Source organism: Diaphorina citri, unplaced genomic scaffold (genome assembly GCF_000475195.1).
Source record: "Diaphorina citri unplaced genomic scaffold, Diaci psyllid genome assembly version 1.1 scaffold75, whole genome shotgun sequence".
Classification (NCBI taxonomy): Eukaryota; Metazoa; Arthropoda; class Insecta; order Hemiptera; family Psyllidae; genus Diaphorina; species Diaphorina citri.
Window position 1 is genome coordinate 290,793 of NW_007377512.1, and position 18,133 is coordinate 308,925.

General features: G+C 35.9%; 3 protein-coding genes across 7 annotated transcripts in view; 2 read left to right on the top strand and 1 right to left on the bottom strand.

Moving 5' to 3' along the window:
• LOC113472485 overlaps nucleotides 1–2,679 on the top strand; it is a 10,641-nt gene extending 7,962 nt beyond the window's left edge. For 4 of the 5 annotated variants that reach the window (XM_026832261.1, XM_026832270.1, XM_026832252.1 and 1 more), the window contains 2 exons: nucleotides 1,114–1,330; nucleotides 2,183–2,476. In XM_026832261.1, coding sequence (XP_026688062.1) covers nucleotides 1,114–1,330; nucleotides 2,183–2,461 — 496 coding nt within the window. In that variant the 3' untranslated portion in view covers nucleotides 2,462–2,476. Of the gene's footprint in view, nucleotides 1–1,113; nucleotides 1,331–2,182 lie in introns of all 5 variants that reach the window. The other variant, XM_026832257.1, reaches the window with a different exon arrangement.
• LOC103521470 (GATA zinc finger domain-containing protein 14-like) overlaps nucleotides 1–13,843 on the top strand; it is an 18,647-nt gene extending 4,804 nt beyond the window's left edge. The window contains exons 3-9 of the mRNA XM_008486584.3: nucleotides 4,745–5,129; nucleotides 5,578–5,730; nucleotides 6,024–6,223; nucleotides 6,345–6,478; nucleotides 6,841–6,980; nucleotides 12,001–12,792; nucleotides 13,442–13,843. Of these exons, the coding sequence (XP_008484806.1) occupies nucleotides 4,745–5,129; nucleotides 5,578–5,730; nucleotides 6,024–6,223; nucleotides 6,345–6,478; nucleotides 6,841–6,980; nucleotides 12,001–12,792; nucleotides 13,442–13,695 (2,058 nt within the window). The 3' untranslated portion in view covers nucleotides 13,696–13,843. The remainder of the gene's footprint in view (nucleotides 1–4,744; nucleotides 5,130–5,577; nucleotides 5,731–6,023; nucleotides 6,224–6,344; nucleotides 6,479–6,840; nucleotides 6,981–12,000; nucleotides 12,793–13,441) is intronic.
• A 444-nt stretch (nucleotides 13,844–14,287) lies between these two features.
• On the bottom strand, nucleotides 14,288–17,604 carry LOC103521488 (myosin-10). The gene is made up of 2 exons (XM_008486602.3): nucleotides 15,808–17,604; nucleotides 14,288–15,371 (listed from the first exon to the last, which is right to left on the bottom strand). The coding sequence occupies exons 1-2, from the start codon at nucleotides 17,195–17,197 to the stop codon at nucleotides 14,398–14,400; spliced, it is 2,364 nt and encodes a 787-aa protein (XP_008484824.1). The 5' UTR covers nucleotides 17,198–17,604; the 3' UTR covers nucleotides 14,288–14,397.
• Nucleotides 17,605–18,133: the final 529 nt, after the last annotated feature.

Consider the following 18,133-nt stretch of genomic DNA (forward strand, 5'->3'; position numbering starts at 1 on the left):
CTAACCCTACAATAACACTGGTCACTGCTCAAATTGTGAAAGCCCCTTTTTGCGTTTAACCTAACCCTACAATAACACTGTTCACTGCTCAAATTGTGAAAGCCCCTTTTTGCGTTTAACCTAACCCTACAATAACACTGTTCACTGCTCAAATTGTGAAAGCCCCTTTTTGCGTTTAACCTAACCCTACAATAACACTGTTCACTGCTCAAATTGTGAAAGCCCCTTTTTGCGTTTAACCTAACCCTACAATAACACTGTTCACTGCTCAAATTGTGAAAGCCCCTTTTTGCGTTTAACCTAACCCTACAATAACACTGTTCACTGCTCAAATTGTGAAAGCCCCTTTTTGCGTTTAACCTAACCCTACAATAACACTGTTCACTGCTCAAATTGTGAAAGCCCCTTTTTGGGTTTAATCTAACCCTACAATAACACTGGTCACTGCTCAAATTGTGAAAGCCCCTTTTTGGGTTTAATCTAACCCTACAATAACACTGGTCACTGCTCAAATTGTGAAAGCCCCTTTTTGCGTTTAACCTAACCCTACAATAACACTGTTCACTGCTCAAATTGTGAAAGCCCCTTTTTGGGTTTAATCTAACCCTACAATAACACTGGTCACTGCTCAAATTGTGAAAGCCCCTTTTTGTGTTTAACCTAACCCTACAATAACACTGGTCACTGCTCAAATTGTGAAAGCCCCTTTTTGGGTTTAACCTAACCCTACAATAACACTGGTCACTGCTCAAATTGTGAAAGCCCCTTTTTGTGTTTAACCTAACCCTACAATAACACTGGTCACTGCTCATTTGGGACAGCTCCTTTTTGTGTTTAATCTAACCCTATAATAACACTGGTCTTTGCTCATTTGGGAAAGCTCCTTTTTGTAGCAATTTTCCATTGATGTGACTTCTGAACAGGTGCCTACCAAAAATCACTACAAAAAGGAGCTTTCACAAACAAGCAGTGACCAATGTTATTATGGGGTTTGGTTTAAGTAATCTCAGAAAGGAGCTTTATTTTACATTGTTGTGTCTTCTGAATAGGTAACTGTGTAGAGCTGTAGAGACTGTATTTTGAAGTTTTCTCTTTTTTTTCAATAATTTTCAGCATGGAAGATGATTCATTTCTTGATGAGTTCAGGGCATATATGAAACATTACTTGTTTCACTCATTGAAACACTCCAAACTGAAATCCATAACAGAGCCAACACATGTCATCAAGTGTCACAGTGTTTCACCAAAGGTACAAGCATTGAATTTGCTTGTTGCTGATTATCTTTTACGTCATGGTTTTCTCTATACTTTATCGGTATTTTCATCTGAGGTGAGTTTATTGCATGGTTGGAGCTGGGGAGTCACTGCCCCTCCTTGGAGCAAAAAGGTTAAAAATCGGACACTCATCCAGATATTTACCAAAGCCAATGTTCCTTAACCCTTATTGCCGAAACGGTAAGAGATTTAGTACATTGGCATGTGAATATTCAGATTCTGATCTGTGTAATTTTTCACCCCAAATCGAATGGTGCTACTTTTAGCACTATACGACCTACCATTGAGAAATTACGGTTTCGATACTCCCCGATTTTTTTTTTTTTTTCAGCAAATGTACCTAATGTCCTAATGTGTAGTCTGCTAAGGTCTTATAGTCCCGAACTCGAAGAAAGAAGGGAGACAGGATAGGAGAAAGCCAGGCGTTCTGAGAACGAACATTATCCGTTCAGGAAAAAATCCACCCCTGGCGGGAATCGAACCCGCGGCCTAGCGCTTACAAGGCAGACGCGCTACCAACCATGCTAACTAGGCTGGTTCAAGATAGTACCATGGTGACAAATACCCATCACCAAAATTTTCATTATTTCATTAGAAAAAATGAAAACAACCAACTGGCTAGGCAATAACCATAGGTATTTATCTATTTATTACACAATTAAGGTAGTTTGCCAGCCTAGTTAGCTAGCTTGTAAACACTAGGTCGCGGGTTCGATTCCCGCCCGGGGCGGACTTTATCCTGAACAGATAAAATTATTTCTTGGAACGGCTCGGTTTCTTCTATCCTGTCTTCCTTTTGGCTTAACTTTCTAGAATTCTAGATGATAAGATCTTAGCCGTTATACTTAGTTGTTTTCCCTATCAAACCTCGAAAAAAAAGTATTATTTTCTTCTTTGTAATTTACAGGCACCCAATTTGAAGAACCTGACAACATTCTCACATTATATTGATCGTCTTGCCAGTGGAGATACAATAGGGATTCCAAAACTCATGTCCAAGGATGTGAAAGACATTGTGGAATGTTTGGGCATATCTCCCCACTGTGAGGAAAGTATAGAGGCTCGTCAGAAATATATGCAGTCTGAGGATGAGGAACCTCTCATCTTTTGTATCATATCAACATTGGTGAATAGCATTAACAGGTACTCAACTCTGAATTCATCACCATCTTCTTCTTCTTCCTAACAAGCTCAAAAAGTTCGAAAGAATATTGATGGGCATTTGAAATCAGCTATATATATATTTTACATAATATGTCCTTTTAGACTCGGAAGTTTATTTATAGACTCAGAAATTTTAGATTTCATCCAATGGTGATGACTAGGGAGCGGATTATATGCACGAAAAAATGGCCCAAATATGCAAAAACATGCTCACATCTAGGTTCTCATATTTGTTGTCACAGAGGGTGACAACATTTTTGACAGAAAAATGCTCGAAATATGCATTATATGCATAACATGCAAAAGTATGCATTTTAAGAAAAACCCTCGAAGTATGCTTTTGCATATGCAAATATGCAAAATCCGCCCCCTAATAATGATAAATAAATCATAAGAATATTAGCAGAGGTAAAAAACTGGCAAATGTGTTGCGCATTGGCAATAGATCCTGTTTGGTGTGTAAAATCTTATATGAAAATTAAGAATCCCTTACAGCGCCACTTGATACGGTTCCTCCTTCAAGAGGTTACGATAAAGTCCAAGAAAAATGTTCAAATTTCCAACCTACATATCCTTAGGAACTTTATTCCCGAATAGATGGGCAGTGTGTGCTGTTCTTGTATGAATTTGAAAATAAAGTCCCTAATAATAATATACATGCTTGTATGTATCTTCTTTTTATTACTCCGAATAGATGGGCAGTGTGTGCTGTTCTTGTATGAATTTGAAAATAAAGTCCCTAATAATAATATACATGCTTGTATGTATCTTCTTGTATGCAGACACCGAAGCGAATACAATAGTCCGTCCCTTATACCTTTTTATTACTATTGTAATAATAAAGGAAGGACGGACTAAGACTCTGATCAGATTTTGTTAAGAAGTCAGTATAGCACTTATTATTGATGTAGCTACAACGCAAGTGCAACAATGAAAAACGAAAAAACGAATATAATCAGATTCAAGTCCAGACCTCTTGTAGTCAGAGTGAGCCTTCTTCTCAAAGATAAGGGACTACTTGAGTTCTTTTAAAAACCACATCGGAAAGGAAGTACGGTGCACACGTTTAACAGGAGAATACATTTCTTAGTTATATCCCAAGTCTGTAATTCTGTATTGGATTTTGAGTTCTTTTAAAAACCACATCGGAAAGGAAGTACGGTGCACACGTTTAACAGGAGAATACATTTCTTAGTTATATCCCAAGTCTGTATTGGATTTTTTTTTGTAGCAAATTATAAAATTAGGTAGGTGTGTAGTGTGTAGAAATTATTTTTTCATTTCTGAGCTGTCAATGTGAATCTGACCAAGTGAACAATGTAATTTTAAATTTTCTCGTATTTTTTTTAATATTGTTTAAACGCATTGTTTTAATGCTTTTACGTAAACAATTTACATCAATACCTACTAATATAAAGGGGGGGGGGAGGTGGAGGAAAGAAAGAGTTAACGTAGAATAAGTTTACGAGTAGTAACTTAGAATTTAGATTATATTTGGATGTGGGGTTCCTCTGTTTGAGCAGCCTCTCAGCCACACCTATAAAACTCTCTCGATGCATAGCCAGATCTAAGCTATTTGAGTGATGATTGAAAAGTACCTGGCCACGGGGTATTGTGGATTTTAGGTAAATGTTTTTGCAACAGGAGTCAAAAGCAAAGAGGCCCCTCCCAGCTCTAGGTCTCAGAGCTGTGACAGGCACTGCGAGATGTATCTGTAGGACAGTGAATTTTGTTGTTCATGTAGTCATGGATAAAAGTCAAGGAGGAGACACCTCTCCGCATCTCTAAGCTGTCAAACTCCAGCTGCTCACATAATAAACGCGCTGAGATGGGATTGGGGTAGGTGGGATAGAAACCATTAAATTTCCAAAATAGATGACGTACAAATTTGTTCTGAACATTTTCTATTAAATTCTTATTAGATTCTGTGTGTGGATTCCATACCAGGGAGGCGTACTCGAGTTTGCTGCGTAAGAGCTTTGTATAGGATTAAAATAGTATCAATGTTGTGGAAGTCTTTATATTGTAAGCCAGAGGTAAAATGACCTAGTAGTCAAATAACCCGACATTTGCAAACAACAACAACAACTGTACCTTCCTCTTTTAAAGATTTTCTACCGTTGCACCTTTGACATGTTTGGCAACGTAGCCTACTTTTTTGATGACTCCTTGCTGCCATATCCATCTGGATAACGTATAATACATTTTTTGCTATCTCCTACTATTTGGGTTGTGCATGCTTATGGAGAGATTTGGAACATGCTTATTTGTTTATATATCTTCATGTTTTCTAATATGATTTCAGAAACAAAAAGATGTTCTGATACAGAAGGAGAAAGAATTCAATACCAAGGTTTCTGCTCAATCTCAACAGTTGGAGATAAAATCCTGCCAACTACAAGCAAGAGAAAAACAGCTTGATGAGAAATATGACAAACTGAATAGATTCCATGAGGAAATATTAGTGAAACTATGCGCCAACAAACAATTGCTGAGAACAGGAGAACACAATACTGAGGCTACAAAACAAGTTCATGAGTCCATCCATACAAACAAACCACGCGAGAGTAATAATGAGAAAACAAAAGATTCAGAAGCATTGGTCCTATTGTTGAAAACTGTTCAAGTTCAAAGTGAAACCTTGAGAAAATTTCTTGAGAAACCCGAGGAAACTAACAAGTACAACAATGGTAGGTACATGAAATAAATAAAATGACAATGATAACACATTAAGTCATTTACCGTTTTATCACACGCACTGGAAGAAAAAAACTCAATTTCTCCACATACAATGCGACTTACGGTTTTCATTTATTTAGATCCTGCAAAATACCATCAGCTTTTAAAAATACTCTAAGGTAAAGTAGCTGGCAAAAGGAAAATCGGAACATCAAGAACTAAACGTCCTCTCTCTCTCTCCCTCCCAAGACTCAGACAATCTCAGTCAAGTCAATGGTTCAACAAAAATCTTCTCCAAGCAGCCCATGACGAAAATCAATCAGCCAACATGATTGCCAACGTTCAATAGAATATGACACCAAAAGAAGAAGAGTTAGGTAGAATAGATAGATAAAGACCCCCTTCAGAATTTTAGCACCCAACAGTAAAATTTGTTCTGGTATTTTAATTTATTTACAGGAGATGTTGATCGCAATCAATTGAAAAATACATTGGAGACCAGTGACATAGGCAAGAAATATAATTGCCCACCTCCTCTACCTGGGATTAATGATGAAAACACAATATGTGACAGATGTGGTTCAGAAGTCATCTTGAAGTTTCATATCAATGGTAAGGTAACGTTGTGTGTGAGAAGGTGGCTAGGTACTTGGTTTATTGGCTAGTTTGGAGGAGCACCCAGCCTCTTAAGAATAAATAATACTTCATTCCCGTAAAATGACGAGGTGGTTTTACAGGCCATCCTTGAATTTCATTTCATTTACATATTGTATTTCACACATGGCCTTGATGCTTAGCGTGTAAATAAATAAATAAATAAACATATTGTATTTGGTCGTAAATTCTTTCTTTTTCAGCATTATTTCTCATGCCATTTTTTTTCTCCTTTGGAATTTCAATTTCAGAAAACAAACAGAAAAGGAGTGATAAATTATACAAAATGAAGAACGGTAATATGTGCAGAGATAACATAGAGGAGGATGAGGATATACAAATGAAGAATCACAAAGACATGCAGGTGCAGCATGAGCGTATGGCCACCAAGCAAAGTAGACGAGATATAACATCACATTACAATACAAACTATGCACCACTACCGAGTAAGGTACAAATAGCATGATTTAAAATATATTATGTACACTTTGTCATTATTCCACTGACTCCTAACTGGAAAGCTGAAATATGGGGTCAGTAATAAAATAAACTCTTACTCTAATGTTCTACAGGATGCAGGTAGTAACATTCACTCCGATGATAAGGAACAAGATCCAGTGAGTCTATCACATGAAACCCTGGCTAGGCTTACCTCCCAGCTATCGGCCCTGGACGAAAGTTTCGACAAATACCAGGATAATTTAAGGTACCTACCTCCAACCTGGTCTATAATTATAATATGGCCACAACCACAATCTGAATTTAAACTTACATAGATTAAAATAACAAAATAAAGATTATTTTTCTTAATAAATGGATTATTTTTTTTAATAAAAAAAGCTACAAATTAAAAAAAAAAACTTTAGATTAATTCGTTGATTTCAATTTTTTAGCCAGTTTTCTTAGTCCAAAAAATAGACCCAATGGTCTAAACTCACATTGTGGTCCCGCCTATTAAAGGAATTAGGAATGTCTACATACTTATGGTTTATTTTCTTTGGGTAGTACACGATTCGAATCATAATAATATATGATCTACATAGTTTGTTTGTTTGTTTTATTCATCAGGAATGAAAACTGTAGGCTTGGAGTGGATCATAATTTCAGCTCAAGACTACTGATGAAGAATAAATGTGATGCTAGTAATCCTATCAACACGGGTTTACATCAAGCCGAAAACTCATCCCCGCCACAAACTCATCCTACAGGTGAATTATACATTTAAATTTGTACTATTGCTCTGCAACAAAAAATAGATAAATAGGTAAAATAAAACTTATATAAATACAAGATCCATTCAGTTATTCACCCCTAACAAAACTAAAATTTGGCAGGGATATTCCTTTAATGTTCCAGATGAGCGATAAGAGAGTATTTTGCCGAAATATAAACCGATCTCGATTTATGGTCGATTTTCCGTGGCGAAGAACGAGCAACCTTTTCTGTTGTCAGTCATTAGATTATGGAGGCGTTAGTGTGGATAAATAGTAGAATTATTCTGCCACAAGAACAAGAGCATGTCCTATCAATTTGTTGTAGATATACAAAACATTAATTTATTACTTTTATTTATTTATTTACGCGACTAACCCTTTTTACAGAAATGACAATAGAAAAAAATACACTAAAACTAAACAAACACAAACAACAATGAAATACAGTAGAAAAAAATAATAATAAAATGAAATATAAAAGGAAAGTAAAAAGTAATAAAGAGTAGGTGCTTAAATTTAATTAAAATTAAAATCGCCGTCATTGGCATTCCTGACCATTCGATTAAGAGGTGAGTGATAGCTGTAATTAGTGTGACATGAGCTCACGTTCTCACGTAGAATGTGTTACCTGTGCTCCCTGACCGCAGGTTGGATGCAGCCACTTTTTATTTATTTATTTATTTATTTATTTATTTACGGGACTAACCCTTTATACAAAAATGACAATAGAAAAAAATACACTAAAACTAAACAAACACAAACAACAATCAAATACAGTAGAAAAAAAAATATAAAATGAAATATAAAAGGAAAGTAAAAAGTACCTAATAAAGTGTAGTAATAAAGAGTAAATTTAAATTTAATTAAAATTAAAATCGCCGTCATTTGCATTCCTGACCATTCTATTAAGAGGTGAGTGAAAGCTGTAATTGGTGTGACATGAGCTCACGTAGAATGTGTTACCTTTCCTTAATCTGCGATGACAGTCAAGGGATACAAGACTTAACAATTGATTGCAATCTACATTGCCAGACATTAATTTTTGTAAGAATCTAGAATCCAACAGAAGGCGACGATTTTTTAAAGTATCAATATGAAGAGGTGAATTCGGATAACGAAACTGTGAATATGAGATGAACCTTTTTTGAACTCTGTCCAGCATGTTCTCGTGATTCTGATACCAAGGTGACCAAACGATGCAAGCGTATTCCAACAAAGAGCGAACTAGTGATATATATAGAAGTCTAAAGGCATCTGGTGAGAGACCCTTTGATGTTCTGAAGATGTAACCAAGAAGACGGTGACAGCGCATTGATATGTTGGAGATGTGTGCAGAAAAGGATAATTTACGATCAACGATAACACCTAAGTCCTTGATTTCAACAGTATTTCTGAGAGGGTGGGAGTTCAGATGGTACTGAAATGAAATTGGTTTTTTACACCTTGAAAATTGCATGACAGCACATTTGCTGAGCGTCAGCTTCAGGTTGTTAAAGGAAAGCCATGGATGAAATGAATCGAGATCGTTTTGAAGCAATATGCAATCCTCAATTGTTGATATAGATTTATATATCTTAACGTCATCAGCAAACATTCGGAATTTTGAATATTTAATAACATCCGGAAGGTCGTTAAAAAAGAGGCTAAAGAAGAGGGGACCAGAATGACTACCTTAACCAACACCTGAGGATACTTTGATAGAATTGGACTTACTGTCTCCTACTTTGACAATCTGGGTACGATCTGTGAATGAACTATCCAACCATCGGAAAAAAGGCGTCTCCTATGCCATAAGATCTCAATTTAGCAACGAGAAACTTGGCAAAATAGACCCAATGGTCTAAACTCACATTGTGGTCCCGCCTATTAAAGGAATTAGGAATGTCTACATACTTATGGTTTATTTTCTTTGGGTAGTACACGATTCGAATCATAATAATATATGATCTACATAGTTTGTTTGTTTGTTTTATTCATCAGGAATGAAAACTGTAGGCTTGGAGTGGATCATAATTTCAGCTCAAGACTACTGATGAAGAATAAATGTGATGCTAGTAATCCTATCAACACGGGTTTACATCAAGCCGAAAACTCATCCCCGCCACAAACTCATCCTACAGGTGAATTATACATTTAAATTTGTACTATTGCTCTGCAACAAAAAATAGATAAATAGGTAAAATAAAACTTATATAAATACAAGATCCATTCAGTTATTCACCCCTAACAAAACTAAAATTTGGCAGGGATATTCCTTTAATGTTCCAGATGAGCGATAAGAGAGTATTTTGCCGAAATATAAACCGATCTCGATTTATGGTCGATTTTCCGTGGCGAAGAACGAGCAACCTTTTCTGTTGTCAGTCATTAGATTATGGAGGCGTTAGTGTGGATAAATAGTAGAATTATTCTGCCACAAGAACAAGAGCATGTCCTATCAATTTGTTGTAGATATACAAAACATTAATTTATTACTTTTATTTATTTATTTACGCGACTAACCCTTTTTACAGAAATGACAATAGAAAAAAATACACTAAAACTAAACAAACACAAACAACAATGAAATACAGTAGAAAAAAATAATAATAAAATGAAATATAAAAGGAAAGTAAAAAGTAATAAAGAGTAGGTGCTTAAATTTAATTAAAATTAAAATCGCCGTCATTGGCATTCCTGACCATTCGATTAAGAGGTGAGTGATAGCTGTAATTAGTGTGACATGAGCTCACGTTCTCACGTAGAATGTGTTTAAAATGAAATATAAAAGGAAAGTAAAAAGTAATAAAGAGTAGGTGCTTAAATTTAATTAAAATTAAAATCGCCGTCATTGGCATTCCAGACCATTCGATTAAGAGGTGAGTGATAGCTGTAATTAGTGTGACATGAGCTCACGTTCTCACGTAGAATGTGTTACCTGTGCTCCCTGACCGCAGGTTGGATGCAGCCAATTTGTTCTGAACATTTTCTATTAAATTCTTATTAGATTCTGTGTGTGGATTCCATACCAGGGAGGCGTACTCGAGTTTGCTGCGTATAAGAGCTTTGTATAGGATTAAAATAGTATCAATGTTGTGGAAGTCTTTACTTTGCCTTTGTACGAGACCAAGAACTCGGTATGCATCCCTGGTTATGTTGTTAATGTGAACATTGAATTTGAAGTCCTTCTCAAAAGTCACTCCCAGGTCTTTCTTCACGTCCAGGGTGGTAAGCTCGTGAGTATTTATTTTATATGTAAACCTGATGGGTGTGCGACTGTTTGAGAAGGACATGCTTTCACACTTATCTTTGTGTAAGGTGAGCTTATTTTGCTCCAACCAGTTAACTACTGAGTTCAAATCTTGTTGAAGTAGGATACAATAATTTTCAGTGTTAATTTCTCTATACAGCTTGAAATCATCTGCGTATAGGAGGTATTTTGAGTTCTGTATCGTACTCCCAATCCCATCTATCACGATTATAAAAAGCAGGCCACTAAGACATGAGCCCTGCGGCACTGAGGAGCTAGGCGTGTATGGCTGAGAGTATATCTCATTACCGTCACCATCCCTATATACCACTATCTGTTTCCTATGTTGTAGGTAGGATGCAAAGAATTCTAGTAGGGAGAGAGAAAAACCAAAGTTAAACATTTTTCCCAACAATACGTCATGATTTATTTTATCGTAACATTTCATAATGTCGGTATAGATGACATCTACCTGCTTGCATGTGTTAAGACTTTTTGTTACGGAATGTTGAAATTCTATGAGATAAATGAGATTAGATGTTAAGTATAAAGCCGTGTTGTTGGGAACTGATGTTGTTGTATACATATTGTGAGAGGCGTTTAAAAATACATGATTCAAACAACTTTGCGATTGCTGTGAGCTGCGCAATCGGGCGATGACAGTCTATCTGATCAGTTCCACTCTAAAAATACATGATTCAAACAACTTTGCGATTGCTGTGAGCTGCGCAATCGGGCGATGACAGTCTATCTGATCAGTTCCACTCTTTTTTGGTACTGCAGTAACCAGAGTAAACTATAGAAGCTCTGGAAAACTTTTGTTAGGTACTCAAAGATTCGTTAAAGATAAAAAGGAGTGGATCTGTGACGTATTTTTCAATAACTTTTAGGACAGATGGTGGAATTCTATCTGCCCCTGGCCCTTTATTGTGCAGCTCAGAGAAGCTATCTCCTAGATTTTTTCTTGTAATTAAAAAGATATCCATTTCGTCCAAATGGTTTTCATCGTAATGATTGCAGATATACAGAGATGGTTCACGGGCGTACACAGATTGAAAGTGCTCACCAAACGCTTCCGCTATCTCTTTAGCTGTGCTGAGTGTCTGATTTTTGAATACGTACTGTGTTCTGCGTGTATTTTGTTTATTTTCCTTAATATAGTTCCATAATTTCTTTTTCCCATTTGTGATATCCCGTTCTACTTCCTGTATGTATTTATGGTGATCTGATTTAATTTGTTTTTTACTTTGTTCTCTAATTTTTTTGAAATTTGGGTCGTTTGCGTAATTAATTGATCATAAAATGAATTTGTTAGTAAGAGAAAAACCTTTTTTGAACAAATTGATAGGTGAAAAATCGAAAGTGGCCTATGGATACCAAGGAAATTGGAAATCTTAAGGAAAAAGGGAGCCTTTATCATTTAGGAATGACTGTGCATTCGGCCCTAAGTCCTTCGCGCTAAACACTACACTACTGAAGTTGTACCCTCCACTTACCGTACAAAGAACTCGTATCCAGCTCTTAATTAATGATCGCGCTAAACACTACACTACTGAAGTTGTACCCTCCACTTACCGTACAAAGAACTCGTATCCAGCTCTTAATTAATGATTTACATAGATTAAAATAACAAAATAAAGATTATTTTTCTTAATAAATGGATTATTTTTTTTAATAAAAAAAGCTACAAATTAAAAAAAAACTTTAGATTAATTCGTTGATTTCAATTTTTTAGCCAGTTTTCTTAGTCCAAAAAATAGACGTAATTAATGATTTTTTTTTCAGTGTCTGGTTCACGTATAGCTATGAACAGTCCTAATCACAATAATAGGACCAAACACCAAGGTTTACCGCCACACTATTTCACTTCCAATGTCCCATTTTGGCAATCTTATTTGAAAACCTACTACGTTCCATCCAACCAGAAGAAAACTTGGCACTGGCAGGATTATTTCCAAAACTTCACCAGACTTGTTGAAAATGATATTATCCATCAATCATTACAGGAAACTCGTAATCAAATGAGTTATAAAGTATCCACTGAAAGTAATAAGCATGTTGAACACAAACCATGCTCCTCTACTAGTCAAGCCGATAACAGTATGGAAATAACTAGTACTAGTCAAACTAAACAATGTATTGAACCCATTCAAAATGGAAGAAACAACAACAATCAACAACATCTGCAAGATAATAAAACTAGGTTTGCAGAGAGAAATAGAAATAATATAAACGTGGATTCTTCTGAATTTAGTAATATTAGTTTGGATGGGGAATCCAAACAAGTTGAAACTTTAGGATTAGAAGATGATGAGCCAAAGGCAAAGAAATGTAATGTGCTCTCTAGTAAATACACGGAAGACACAACAACCCAAGAACCTGAAGAAAATCAGCTAGAGATATTTGATGAAGTCAATCATAGCAGCAATAAACTTAACATTGATATGAGAACTATTCAGAATAATACGACTCCTGAACTCAACATTGATTTGAATAGTACTGAGGACAATGATAATTTAATAATGGAATACAATGCAGGGAGATCATTGCTGTTTCAAATTCAGGACTCAGATGAAAGTATGTAAGTTCCTTAGCTTCTGATTTTTTTTTCTTCTTCTTCAAAATTTACTTGAACGGACGAAGTAAGTTGCAAGTTTTAACTCGACGATTTTACATTTAGTTTGTTTGTTCCATGATATCTCTCGAATGGTGGTTAGCCTAATTTCGATGAAATTTAGGGAGTGCTTGGTTCGACGATTTTACATTTAGTTTGTTTGTTCCATGATATCTCTCGAATGGTGGTTAGCCTAATTTCGATGAAATTTAGGGAGTGCTTGGCATTACATAAATTTCAACATTTGGTAAAAATATTTTGTCCAAATTATCAATTTATTCAAATGAGTTTTATTATTATTTTAGGGAGGTTTACCATACAAGTGCTAAGGCTTTTGGTGACAACGGATTTACCCTTAATTTGGCAACAAGCTACCCGCCTCTTCACATCAGCCTGAGTTAGGCACTTGGGCCGGGAAATCAACACGAAATTGTTCAAATGTTATTTACCAACCACACACAACGTTGCTTAACTTCAGTGATCCATTAGAAAGTGGTATGGGGCCGCTGTGCTGACTAATTTCATTTTGGAATATTACCTAATGTTTCTTTTTCCACACATGGCCCTGCTGCTTAGCGTGTAAATAAATAAATATTTTTCTTTACGTTACAGTTCGTAGAACTCCAAACAAATCAAGTAAAATATTTCCAACAACACAACTGGATACTTGTGGATCATCAACATTAAATAAAACCTATATTAATGGAACACAACTTACACCTCTTGGAGAGATAAAAATCATTCCTGTCCCAACTTTGAAATCCTCAGATTATAATCTGATTCTCAAATCACATCAAATCAGCTCTGACCAAGATTCTAATTCAGAACTCTCGGTTCATATGATTAATCAACATGATCAGTGGTAAGCAAAAATATTCAATTAGCACCGTCCATCTTTTTGTTACAATACGAGTATAATTATTTTATATCATCTTTTTTCTTTATATCCACATATTTTACGATTAATACAATAATAATAAATGCTAATTCTTTGTGACCACTACGCCATGGGAGTGATTTATTAGGATCAGAGTGCAGGGACATCATAATCAGAAATAGAGAGTTTTTCCTTTTCTTCTGAAATAGAGCTTATTGATCTCAGGCCTTAATATGTATTGCAGTGCTTTAAAATTAAATCGATGGAAGTTAGCTTGGTTGGTAGCGCGTCTGCCTTGTAGCTAGCTTGTAAACACTAAGCCGCGGGTTCGATTCCCGCCCGGGGCGGATTTTATCCTGATGGGATAATGTTCGTTTATTTTGGGGTGGAATGGAGTTTTGTTTTTTGTTTTTTTTTTTTTTTTGTGAGGGCACTTGATTTATTTTGGGAGGAACGACTTAGCGGGGTCTTTTTTTATGCCACGAAGTGGTATTTTTTGGGGGTTATTTATAACATTTCCTAAACATTTACATATATTGAAGACTGATAATAATATAATGATAATTTAATCTAAGACCAAGTTCAATTATTTATCTCATTTTTAATATTGTACTTATAGTTATTCTCATCAACTCGCGCAGGTACCAATATTATAAGCAGCTATGTGCATGTGTAAGTTTAGGGTATTTAGTTAGAAAATATTATGTATGTCAGCAGATGATACTTGATCTAAATCTTGAGCAAACATTTCAGTGGACACCTCTACATTATTGCGTATTATTTCGGATTCTATATCACCAAGTAAATTGCTACCTACAGGAGATGCCACAATAAGGGGACGCTCAACAGCTAGGTTACAGGTTGAAATGTTCATAGCTTGCAGGTATAATGAGATGGCATCAGAAGAAAATGAGTTGCTCATCTTGAATACATCGGCGTAATGAGTGCTATTATTTGCTGGGAAGGCAAGAGTTGTTTTGATGGTATGCTCTAAGCTAGCAGAATGATCAGGCATGTTACTCAGCTCAATAGAGGGAAGACTCTGACATCTGGTCTCATGAATTTCTTTAACAAATGTGGCCATGGTTAGCTTCTGATCTATATCAGGATAGGACATATGGTAGACCACATTGCCTCGGGAGGTATTGAACACATATTTAGAGAGAATGCGTGTTGTTTCTCTGTCTGGGTCAATGGAACTACTGAGGTCTTTCAAGAAAATTTCCAGTTTCTTTTCAATGTCAGAGGTTAATTCAATGACGATAGAATCTTCTCCTGTTGGAGTACTAACTTCAGGTTTGTAAGACTTTTCTGTTTTTAATACTTCATTTTCAAGTTGCTCCACAATTTTTGTTTTTAATTCTTCATTTTCAAGTTGCTCTACGTTTTCTGTTTTTAACTCTTCATTTTCAAGTTGCTCTATATTTTCTGTTTTTAATTCTTCATTTTCAAGTTGCTCTATATTCTCTGTTTTTAATTCTTCATTTTCATGTTGCTCTATATTTTCTGTTTTTAATTCTTCATTTTCAAGTTGCTCTACATTTTCTGATTTTAATTCTTCATTTTCAGATTGCCCTTCATTTTTTGTTATTAGTACTTCATTTTCAGGTTGCTTAACATTTTCTGTTTTTAGTACTTCATTTTCAAGTTGCTCTACGTTTTCTAACTCCCAATCCCATCTATCACGATTATAAAAAGCAGGCCACTAAGACATGAGCCCTGCGGCACTGAGGAGCTAGGCGTGTATGGCTGAGAGTATATCTCATTACCGTCACCATCCCTATATACCACTATCTGTTTCCTATGTTGTAGGTAGGATGCAAAGAATTCTAGTAGGGAGAGAGAAAAACCAAAGTTAAACATTTTTCCCAACAATACGTCATGATTTATTTTATCGTAACATTTCATAATGTCGGTATAGATGACATCTACCTGCTTGCATGTGTTAAGACTTTTTGTTACGGAATGTTGAAATTCTATGAGATAAATGAGATTAGATGTTAAGTATAAAGCCGTGTTGTTGGGAACTGATGTTGTTGTATACATATTGTGAGAGGCGTTTAAAAATACATTTCATTTTCAAGTTGCTCTATATTTTCTGTTTTTAATTCTTCATTTTCAAGTTGCTCTATATTCTCTGTTTTTAATTCTTCATTTTCAGGTTGCTCTATATTTTCTGTTTTTAATTCTTCATTTTCAAGTTGCTCTACATTTTCTGATTTTAATTCTTCATTTTCAGGTTGCTCTACATTTTCTGTTTTTAGTTTTTCATTTTCAGGTTGCTCTACATTTTCTGTTTTTAATTCTTTATTTTCACGTTGCTTTACATTTTCTGCTTTCAATTCATCAACTTGTTCGTTTTCTATGTTCAATTTTTCATTTCCAGGTTGCTCTACATTTTCTGTTTTCAATCCATGGTCTTTGTTTTCGCTTTCAGTTTCGTTAAGATTTTGCATTTCTTCTTCCTCGATGGGAATATTCTCATTTTGTACTTGTCTAACACCAGTGTCATTAGGTGGCTCATTTTGTTTATCATTTACCAGAGATTCCTGCTTATATGATGAAATAGGTCCTATAGGTGTGTTTTCTGCATTAGTATTATGCTGAGTGTGTTTAATATTGTCATTAAATTGCTTGTTATTGTTATTAAAATCATTATGCTCAGTATCTAGTCTGATTTTTTCATGGAGTGGTTTATCTGCCATGATTTTCATTCCATCATAAGTTGTATAATCATCAGTAATCAGTTCATCGGAGCAATCAATACTTTCACAATCAGTGCCACTACTCATTTCATTTGTTTCATTATCTTGTCCTACAGAACTTTCACCTGCCTTTTTATAGGGTTCACGAGGTCTGGCTTCCAGTTGAATGTTTTTTTGATTAGCACACAAGTTGTTGTATTGATATCGGTGAGATGACTTCAAATCAATTGTATCTACTGGGCTCCAATTGTCTCTACTACCCATGAATGGACTATACTGTTTAGCATACGCTAGTCTTTGTCTTAGTGACTTATGACTTGGCTGTTCACCACCATCAGTGTCTGTGGTGTTTTCTGTTTGAGTTAGTTCATAATGGTTTAATACTCGAGGATGTACAGAGCGACAAAGTGACGACTGGAAATCTTTGATGCGTGCTCTCAAGTAAGATTCATAAAATGGAGACTTCTGGCGGCATAGGATAGGGTCTATGCTTCGTCCTGTATACAGTTTGCTTGAGATGCTACTGTTGAGGTAGCCATAGGGGGGTAAGGTAGGGCGAGGGAGGGAATAACTCCTGTAATGATTGCTAGAGCAAGGTGTACTATGACAGTATGATGGGACATAATGTTGCTGAGCTTCCATGAGACGGCGTTTGAGTAGAGAGGGATGTTGAGTCATACCGTATGAGGGTGGCTTGTAACGTGGTACGTGTCTTGCGTCTGTTTTGGAGATGGGTCTTCGGGATTTGTTGACTCTGTCATTACTATCTGGAGGCTTCTTCTCCATGATTGAATAAGCTTCACATGAAATGACAAACGGTCATATTATGTAACCTTAGCGCATATACAGCAGATTTGACTGGTTTAATTGATGAACATGTACGAAATTTAAACAGTGTGCAGAGTTTTAGTGATTTCCTACAATGTCAGCAGAAATTATGTTCATTGCAGCCAACTAGAGACAGCCTGGAATTTAGTTGGGCTGAAGATTCACATATACATATAGGGTTACACGAAAAACGTTGACAATATCCTAGGGTAGATTCCTGAGGCCATTTCCAACAAAAAATGTTCTGTTTTTTCCGATTTCGCTTAGTTTCCGATATATCCGCCGTCGGTAATAACTTTTTGTCCTATTGAATATAAATAAATAAATGCAATTTCTTTGTGTTATTATGTCACAACTTTGGTGCTCACTGCAGCATTGTAGGATTTTTCCCAATACATATCTCAATAATCCTAACAACCAATGTTTACCTACCATGCTGGCACCGGTCGCTATGCGCATTTACATGTCATAGCTACTCATTTTCCTCACGAGGCTGAGGGGGCCCCGCACCAGCCAGTCACGGGATCAATCATTTGCATGATACAAATTTCTTGACCCCACCGGGAATCGACCCGGGTCTTCCCGCGTGCAAGGCGAGTGCAGTGACCACTACGCCATGGGAGCTGACTCCTATTGAATATAAGAAAAATGATTTCCACCACTAAAATCACACAATACTCTTCATCAAGATGAGAAAAATATGAAGCAGTGAAATTATCTTTTTGGTTAAGTTTTTATTTAGAAATTTCTCTGATCAACATTTTCCTTTTAAAATTTCAAAAGGCAATTTGAACTTAACAAGCTGGGTCCCGTCCCTCCGGGATTTTTTTAGCCCGTAGTTTATTCGATCGTGATTAACGAAAATCAGTACCTATGGGTATTACCTACCTAATT